We start from the raw sequence: 10,186 nt of genomic DNA, 5'->3' as shown, positions 1-10,186 counted from the left end.
CTGTATCCATTAGTCCCACCCAAACTGGAGTCACCAAACACTTCAAAGTCTATTGTTTAGTCTGAAACAGGTGTGTCTGGGACTTCCCACTGGGTGAGTTCTCAGGGGGCAGAGGCAAACTTGAAACTTACAAAAAACCCAGTTGACAGAAACTATATGTTAAAAAATATTTATAGCAGCTTTTTTTGTGGTGGCAAAAAACTGGAAACTGAAAAGATATCCACCTGATGGGGGATGGCTGAACAAACTGTGGTATATAATTGTAATAGAATACTATTGTACCATATAAAATGCCACCAAGATGATGACAAAAATACCTGAAAAGACTTACGTGAAATGATGAAAGTGAATTGAGCAGAACTAAGAGAATATTGTACACAGTAACAACAATAATGCATGAATATTTTCAAGTGAATGACAATTTTTATCAATAAGGCAAAAATCCAAGACAACTCCAAGGGATTCATGAAGAAAAAGGATATCCATCACCATAGAAGGAACAAAGTCTGAATGTAGATTGAAACATACTATTCTTCATTTTATTGCTTCCATGAATTTTTCTCTCACATAGCAATATGTGTTATATTTCACAAGACAAACAGGGAAATATTTATCATATAATAATATACATACAACCTATATTATACCACCTATCTTCTTGGAGGAGGGAGGAGAGAAAAAGAATAAGATATAGATTTTGAATACAGCTAATGTGAGAATTTGTTTATCTCAGATAAACATTATAATTTATTACTTATTTATAATATATAATATAGAACATGCTACATATTATATTGTGTTATATACCAAAAAAATTAATGACAAAAAAGTTCAACCGAGAATTACAAGGCAAAACAGGACTTACATAGGAAACATAGTAACAGTATTCAATTTGATGACAACTTATATTTGAATCATAAGTAATGTCAAGCTGCTTTATACACTTCCTAGGCTGGTGATGACAAACCTTTTAGAGAAGGAGTGCCAGGCCCCAGCCCAACCCCATTCCCCAGACCATGTGCTGTCCCCCTTCCCCTAGTGCTGTGGGCCCATCCCACCCCCTTATACCACCCCCTTATCCCATACAGGGGAGGGAGGAAGTGCTCCCAGTGGGCTGCAGGGCAGAGGTGTGGATGATGTGAGGAATGTCCTCAGTGAGTATAGAGAGAGGGAAGGGGTGGCCAGAGCTCTCTGCTCCCCTCCAGCTCTGCCCGCTGTGAGGCACCCAACTTACCCCTTGTGCATTCTCATTGGCTGCTGGGCAGAGGGGCAAGGATGTGAAAAAATGTCTTCAGACATGGTGGAGAGGGGGAGGGGAGCAGCTCTGCTGGAGTCCCTCTGCTATTCTAGTAATAAACCCTGGGGGGGGGGGGGGCGGGAATGCATCTGTGTGCCCACAGAGAGTGTTCTTTGTGCCATCTTTGGCACCTGTGCCATAGGATTGCCATCACTGTCTTAGGCCAGTAAAAGTTAAGAGATAAAGTGTGATTTCCATTGCCACATAAACCTGAGGTAGATATATTTTTTGAAGGACAGTTAGGTTGTGTAGCAAATAGTTTTGGGCCTGAAGTCAGGAAGACTCATCTTCCTGAATTCAAAACCAGCCTCAGACACCTACTAGGTATGTGACCCAGGACAAGTCAGTTAACTCTACCTTAGTTCCTCATCTGGAAAATGAGCTGGGAAAGGAAATGCCAGGACACTCCAGTGTCTTTGCCAAGAAAACCCCAAATGGGGTCCACTAAAAGTCAGACATGACTGAAAAATAACTGAAAATATTTTTCTGAGCTGAAATTACAGTTTAAACACAAATTTTCAGGCCTACATTTAAGTGCAAAAGAAATTTCTATATTTCAAAATCCATTTAACTCTGGAATTGAGAAGTTTCCATATAACATTCAATTGGAAGTAATTAATATGCAATGTAATGATATACAAAAAGGCAAATATCAAGAAGAATCAAATAAAATTCTTTAATTCCTTTCCAAGGGATGAATATGCTGCATTAAAATTATGTGCTCATGTTTGGTTTCAATATTTGGCAGTATCTATCTCTATGAAACAACATTTTCAAAGATGTAATTTTTAAAATATCATTACAGGTCAACAGATAGACATTTTAAATCTATTTTAATGATAGGAAATAGTAATTTTAAACTCAAGTGAAATGTCATTCCGTAAAAAAGAATTCTATTCTTCTCACTAGAAGACCTCCTTACGAAAGAAAGAGAACCTAATTATTATTATATTTTGAATTTTATCAATAAAATAATTGTGGAATTTTGTTTTCTCTATTGGTATATAAGTACCTACATGATATCCTCAAATTTGCCTGTTGGTCCACAAAGCATAAAATATTTGTTATCTTACCCTTTACCGAAAAAGTTTGCTGACTCATACGTAGTTTTGATAATAAACTTATCCTTCTTTGCAGATATATCAATGTCTCTTATCTACCCATTCATTTACCTGGGCCAAGACCACCAGCTATGTGCTCAAAAACAAAGAACAGTGAGCCATTTGAGAAGAGAGCCAGATAGGAAGGAGACTGAGTTCTCATGGAGGACTACTTATTTGTTCCTTACCTCTCCTTAGGGCAGGGGTCGACAACATATGGCTCTCGAGCCATGGCTTTTTTGAGAGCCAGATATGGCTCTTTCTGCAGGAGCCATAAAGTCAATTTTTTTCAGGTGCTGTTACAGGAGTGCACACTGTGAGCACTGTATGGCTCTCACGAAATTACATTTTTAAAAATGTGGCATTTATGGCTCTCATGGCCAAAAAGGTTGCTGACCCCTGCCCTAGGGGTTGGGGAAAGAAGAGATTTCTCTTCACACTACCATTGCCAATGATATCTTGCAGAAGCACATGGCCATAAGAGAGTGAGCTAGTCTACGGAGATTCCACACGAGGGGCCCAAATGTGGGGAATATGTGTAGAAGAGCAGCTTATATCTTTGGAGTTGTAGGATTCCAAATATCTTTTCATTAAGCTCATAGTTTTCATAGCTTCTAGTTTCTGGACAAATTAAAATTCTTGATCAAGGATAATTGGTCTCTTTCAGATACAACCAGCCACCTTGGTTCTTTTCCCTTAGAGCAGTTTTGGGCAAACTATGGCTTGCGGGCCAGATGTGGCCCCCTGAAATGTTCTATATGGCCAGCCACGCAACATTTTCCTAATCCGACTAATACAATGAGTAGGATACAATACAATGAAACTTTGAAAGAGTTGCCTTAGAAACAGACTGACAGATGAGCATTTCCTTTCCTTTGGCCCCCTCTTTAAAAAATTTGCCCATCACTGCCTTAGAGTCTTCACCCTGAGGCTTGGTCATCTTTCAAGCAGCCGGATTCCAACTTTAGGTACAAAGCTTTATTTCTTTAAACTTTTTCTTCACAGAAGATTGAAGTTCAGTAACTTATTTCATTGAATTTTCTTTCCCCATTCCTTGAGACACAAGGAGAAAGACTACTTACTCCATAACTGACTTGTCTTTTCAATGGATTCATCATGGTAGGTTCTCCCAAGTAAAAATTTTCAGTATCTTCTGTTTTCCAATGTAAATAAGTAGGATGAGAAAGGATACCAAAAACATTTAGAAGAGGCAATCTTCAGTTATTACACAAAGTTTCATATGCAGATAAATTCTCAAAGTCTGATACTTTTAGTTTCATCAAACACCTTAAGGAATACAATTAGTCAGGGATCTTCTAATCAACCTTCTCTCAGTTGCCATTAGTCTCAAAGATTTATGTAAATGTCAAGAGTCACCTAAAAGTCTTGAATATTTGAGATTTCCTCTTTGCTTTCACCTCTAACCAATTTAATCCATCAAGCTTTTATTAAGCATCTACTACATGCCAAGCAGTATGTTAGGCCCTGGAGAAGACAATGAAAAAGTCTTTGCTGTTAATGAATGTGTATTTCATTGTAAGAAATATGGCTAAGTATATGCATAATTATTTGAGTTCTGAGAGAGTATTGAAAATATCAAGAAAGGGAACAGGAGACTTTATAGGAGCTGAGCCTTGATGGAAATCAGAGGTTCTAAAAAATTAAGACAAGGAAGGAAAAAAGGCAAAGAGAACTGCCTGCACAAAGGGCAAGAAGGTGGGAGATGGAATGTCAGTATGGAAATTGGCAAAGAAGGTCAGTTTGTCAAACACAGAGTGTGTGAAATGTGTAGTGAACTTGGAAAGAAAAGCTGGAGTCAGAGGGTGAAGGTTGTTAAATGCCAAGATGAAGCATCTGTATTTTATCTCAGAGGAAATAAAGAGCCATTGAAAGTTCTTGATGAGCATAAAAATAGGGTCTGGCATGTTATAGGAAGATTATTTTGGCAACTCTGTGGAGAATGAATTGGAATGGGGAAACAATGAAGGAAGGGAGTCCAATTCTGAGACTTTATAATAGTCCAGGTGAGGAGTAATAAGGCTCTGATTTAAATTTAAAGTGGCATATTTAAATTTAAAGGGGAACAGCTTTCAAAGGTTCTTTTTATTTTTTTAATTTAATTTGTTAATTTATAACATTTCTCCATGGTAATAGGATTCATGTTCTACCCCTCCCCTATACCCACACCCTCCCATAGCCCACATGCAATTCCACTGGGTTTTACATGTGTCATTGATCAAGACCAATTTCCATATTACTGATATTTGCATTAGGTTGTTCACTTTGAGTCAATATCCCTAATTATATCCCCATCCAACCATGTGATCAAGCAATTATTTTTCTTCTGTTTCTACTAGTTCTTTCTCTGAATGTGAACAGCGTTCTTTTTCATAAGTCCCTCAGCATTGCTCTGGATCCTTGCATTGCTGCTGGTAGAGAAGTCAGTTATGTTTGATTATACCACAGTGTATCAGTTTCTGTGTACAATGTTCTCCTGGTTCTGCTCCTTTCACTCTGCATCAATTCCTGGAGGTCATTCCAGTTCTCAATGGAATTCCTCCAGTTCTTTATTCCTTTGAGCACAATAGTATTCCATCACCAATAGATACCACAATTTGTTCAGCCATTCCTCAATTGAAGGACATTCTCTCATTTTCCAATTTTTTGCCACCACAAAGAGTGAGGCTATAAATATTTTTGTACAAGTCTTTTTCCTTATTATCTCTCTGGAGTATAATCCAAGCAGTGTTATGGCTGGATCAAAAGGCAGATAGTCTTTTAAAGCCCTTTGGGCATAGTTCCAAATTGTCATCCAGAATGGTTGGATCAGTTCACAACTCTACCAGCAATGCATTAATGTCCCAATTTTGCCACATCTCCTCCAAACATTCATTACTCTCCCTTGTTGTCAATTTTAGCCAATCTGCTAGGTGTGAAGTGATAACACTTTCTCATGTGCTTATTGATAGTTTTTATTTCTTTATCTGAGAATTGCCTATTCATGTCCCTTAGCCATTTATAGACTGGGAGATGGCTTTTTGTACAATTGATTTAGCTCCTTGTATATTTGAGTGATTAGACCTTTATCTGAGTTTTTTGTTATAAAGATTTTTTCCCAATTTGTTGTTTCCTTTCTAATTTTGGTAGCATTTGTTTTGTCTGTACAATACCTTTTTAGTTTAATGTAGTCAAAATTATTTATTTTACATTTTGTGATTTTTTCTTAACTCTTGCTTGGTTTTAACATCTTTCATAGATCTGACAAGTATACAATTCTGTGTTCACCCAACTTACCTATAGTTTCCTTCTTTATATTCAACTCATTCACCCATTCTGAGTTTATCTTGGTATAGGGTGTGAAATGTTGATCTAGGCCCAATCTCTCCCATGTTGTTTTCCAATTTTCCCAGCAGTTTTTGTCAAATAGCGGGTTTTTGTCCCAAAAGCTGGGTTCTTTGGGTTTATCGAAAACTGTCTTGCTGAGGTCTCTTACCCTTAGTCTATTCCACTGATACTCCTTTCTGTCTCTTCGCCAGTACCATATTGTTTTGATGACTACTGCTTTGTAGTACAGTTTAAGATCTCGTACTGCTAGGCCACCTTTCTTCATATTATTTTTTTCATTATTTCCCTTGATATTCTTGATCTTTTGTTCTTCCAAATGAATTTTGTTAGAGTTTTTTCTAATTCAATAAAAAAGTTTTTTGGTAGTTTGATAGGTATGGCACTAATAGGTAAATTAATTTGGGTAGGATGGTCATTTTTGTTGTTAGCTCATCTTACCCATGAGCACTCAATGTTTTTCCAAATGTTTAGATCTAGTTTTAATTGGGTAGAAAGGGTTTCATAGTTGTGTTTGTATAATTCCTGTGTTTATCCTGGCAGATAGATTCCTAAGTATTTTATATTGTCTAGGGTGATTTTAAATGGAATTTCTCTTTCTAACTCTTCCTGCTGTGATGTGTTGGAAATGGATAGAAATGCTGATGATTTATGTGTGTTTATTTTGTATCCTGCAACTTTGCTAAAGTTGTTGATTTTTTCCACTAACTTTTTAGTTGATTCTCTAGGATTTTTTAAGTAGACCATCATATTATCTGCAAAGACTGGTAGCCACAAATTTTCAATATGAGCATTACATCTCAGAAATCAACGTATATTTTGAATAACGCTTTATAATTTGCTGATTTTCTAGGTTTAAGAAAGTGATGGAGAAAATGTAAATAATGCAGACTAACCTTAAAAGTGTATTGCTAGAGATGGGAGGTCCTGGGTCAAATCTGACCTCAGATACTTCCTAGCTGTGTGATCCTGGGCAAGTCACTTAATGTCCACTGCCTAGCCCTTATTGCTCTTCTACTAGGGAACTGATACTGAGTATTGGTTCTAAGATAGAAGGTAAGGGTTTTTTTGTTTTTTTGTTTGTTTGTTTTTAAGTGTATTGTACAGGGCAGCTATATGGTTCAGTGGAGAGAGAGAGCCAGGTCTGGAGATAGGAAGTCCTGGGTTTAAATCAGACACTTCCTAGCTATGTGACCCTGGGCAAGTCACTTAACCTCAATTGCCTAGCCTTTACCACTCGTTAGACCTGAAACTAATACTTAGTATTGATTCTAAGACAAGGTCAGGATTTTAAAAAAAAGTACGGTGCTACATTTCCCTCCACACACACCCCTTCCCCACCAGAGAGTTGGTTGTTAAACATTTATCATCTCTTATATTAGTTCTACCAAATTCTATGCCCAAAGCCCCTATTGAGCTCTTATCCCAGCAGCTAAGCTTCTCAGGGCCTGCAATCCTGGCTCTAAGGTTACCATGGCTTGAGTTTCTGGGTCCAGAATTCTACCACCTGTACTGTAGCCAAAGCTAGAAAAAACTATATGACCCCAATTCTGTATACTACAGTACCAAAAACTGAAATGGACAATTGAAACAAACCAGAATGCCAAATCCATTTATTGTGACCATAGGACTAAAGGGAAAGTTAGCTTTTCCTTCCATTCACCTTTAAGGCATGGTAATCATGCTGTGCATGAACAAAACCTTTACAAGTAATCCTTGGCAATAGGCTTTCTTTAAGATCCTGCCATTCCATGATTTGTAGCCAAATCTAAGCAGCATGAGGAAAATAACAGAGTCTAGATCTTTTACACTAGCAGGCAGTTATGTTGTGGCATAATCAAATAAAAGTTAATGATTTGCTCTAAAGTCTAAACTATATAGACATTTAGAGGTGAAGTAGGGTTAAGTCCTTTCATCTCCAGGGACCTAAGTGTCCTCATGTGTAAAATAAAGGGATTAGGTTAAAAGATTTAAAATTTTCCTTCCAGCCCTAAATTTACTATTCTAAGATCTGAGATTTCCCACTATAAAGAGATTCTCGTGTTTTACCATCTAATATTCATCTTTAGAAAGCCCCTATTTTCAGATTTATTAATCTAATTAGTTGCTTTGTAGGCTTGTTTCCTTTATCTATAAGAGGAAAACGTTTGATATGATCAAGCCAAAAAACTTTTCCCATGATAACATTCCAGGGTCACTTAGTCAGTAAATATTTATTAAGTGCCCACTTTGTTTCAAACACTTTGCTAAGGTGGGGGATACAAAGAAATTCGAAAGACAGGCTCTATTCTCAAGGAGCAAACATGCAAACAATGATACAAATGACAGATATTATGAAGATCAAAATGAAAGGACTTGGCAATTGATTAGAAATAAGGGATCTGAGAAAGGTGTAAAAGATGCCAACCAAGTTGGGAGCCCGAGTGTTTGGAAAGATAGTGATATTCTCAACAGCAAAAGGGAAGTTAGGAAGAAGACAGGGTGTAGGAGAAAAGCTGTTAAGGATCTGAGGCAGAATTAGAATCCATGTCTTCCTGATTCCAATTACAGTACTCTATTTTTTTCCTGGACCACACTCTCTCAGGCCCCAGGTCCCTTTCTCCCAACCTCCACCCAATTTGTAGCCAAGTCTTGTGGATTATTCCTTGGTAACCTTTCTCATATAAGTCCCACTTGTCTCCAGCCACTACCCTGGTGCAAGTCCTCATCACCTTATACCTACAAGATAGTTTGATGTTGTTTCGCTACCTCAACGTCTTCCACTCAAATCGAACCTCCACTCAGTTGTGAAAGTAATTTTTCCAAAGCTCAGGTCTGACCACATCACCCAAGAAACTCCCAGTGTCTGCCTACGATCTCCAGGATCAAATAAATCCTATTTTGCTTTAAAAGTTCTTCCTAATTTGTCTTCCCCTCTTCCCTTTCTAGTCTTCTTATACCTTACCTCACTCCAGGTACCCTGCCATACACTGACACCTGCAGGTCTTTGAACTAGATCATTGGCTGTCCCCTTAATAGGAACTCTCTTTTGTCTCTTAGTTTCCCTGGCTTTTTGTCAACCAAATAAAGTCCCACCTTCTGCAAGTAGTCTTTCCCAGTCCTCCAGTATCTTAAAACCTTCCTTCAGACTACCCCCCACTTTATTTTGATTATACACGGTTTTTGCATGTTGTCTTCCTGATTACACTGTAAGCTCCTTGAGAGGAGGGACTATTTTTAAAAATCTTTTCTTTGTATCCCCAGTGCATAGCATGGCGCCTCACACGTAGTAGGTACTTAATAAATGCTAGTTAATTAACTTTGGGCAAGTTTACATATTAGAAAAAAGAGGACAAAAATAAGATTGTGGTGAGGTTCAAATTAGATTACGGAAAACTCTTCGTCAATCTTAAAGAACTCAGAAACGCCAGTTAGCATTAATCGACAAAGAACCAACAAGTAAAGATAATTCCGAGTTCAGGCTGGTCCCAAAGGACTACAAAGGACGCCGAGAGTTTCAGCTTCAGAGAAGGCGGGGCCTAGACAATGTGGGTGGGGATGAAGGGGAGGCTGCACAAGCGCACCGCGGGAGCTCCTGTCAACAAAGACCGAGGCACGCCCGTGAGAGACGGAGGCTAAGATCGTATGGAACGTGCGCGTGTCCGCCTCGCAGAGGCAGCCTATGAAAGGAGAAAGAGAGGACAGGACGTGCGCGCGACTGTGCCTTTGCTTGAGTCTGTGGCCGTGAGAGAGGAGGGCGGGGCGGGACTGGGACAGATCCCTGACACCAAAACCTGCTGGGGAGGGTTTCAGAAAGAGGGAGGTGACGCTCCAGTCCGAGGGAAGGGGCGGGGCGGGTCGTGTAGTGGAGGTAGCTGGAGCTCTGGAGATTCCCCTGACCGCTAGCCAGATTTGCTGCTTTGCCCTTCTTCTCCTCCTCTTTCCTGCAGCGCCAGTACCAGCACCGCCGCCGCTCGGTCGCCGACAGCGGGTTATGGCGGCGGCGGCAGTGGGGGCCGTGAATGAATTCTCCGGGCGGCCAAGGGAAGAAGAAAGGCTCCGGCAGTGCCGCGCCCGCTGGGCCCCCGCCCCCCTGCGCGGGCCCCGCCCCTCCCGCGGCCGCCGGGCCGTCTCCGCATAAGCGGAACCTGTTCTACTTCTCTTACCCGCTGCTGGCCGCCTTCGCGCTGCTCCGCTTCGTCGCCTTCCACCTGGGGCTCCTCTTCGTGTGGCTCTGCCAGCGCTTCTCCCGCGCCCTCATGGCCGCCAAGAGGAGCACCCGGGCGGCGGCCACGGCCGCCACTGGGCCGGGGGCAGCGGCGGCGGCCTCGGCCTCGGCCCCGCCACCAGTGCCGGCGGGCGGGGAGGCCGAGCGGGTCCGCGCCTTTCACAAGCAGGCCTTCGAGTATATCTCCTTCGCCCTGCGCATAGACGAGGATGAGAAAGGTAACTGGGGGCGGGGGGGGGG

The 10,186-nt window shown here is 40.5% G+C and overlaps 1 protein-coding gene across 4 annotated transcripts in view; it reads left to right on the top strand.

Moving 5' to 3' along the window:
• Window positions 1-9,740: 9,740 nt before the first annotated feature.
• The window catches only part of SPAST (spastin), a 100,113-nt gene continuing 99,667 nt past the window's right edge, over window positions 9,741-10,186 (top strand). For all 4 annotated transcript variants that reach the window (XM_044663696.1, XM_044663694.1, XM_044663695.1 and 1 more), the window contains exon 1: window positions 9,741-10,164. In XM_044663696.1, the coding sequence (XP_044519631.1) occupies window positions 9,741-10,164 (424 nt within the window). The remainder of the gene's footprint in view (window positions 10,165-10,186) is intronic.

The sequence above is a fragment of the Gracilinanus agilis genome, chromosome 2 (assembly GCF_016433145.1).
Source record: "Gracilinanus agilis isolate LMUSP501 chromosome 2, AgileGrace, whole genome shotgun sequence".
NCBI classification, from domain to species: Eukaryota; Metazoa; Chordata; class Mammalia; order Didelphimorphia; family Didelphidae; genus Gracilinanus; species Gracilinanus agilis.
The sequence above is the reverse complement of the archived record's forward strand: the minus strand, read 5'-3'. Positions and strand labels throughout refer to the sequence as shown.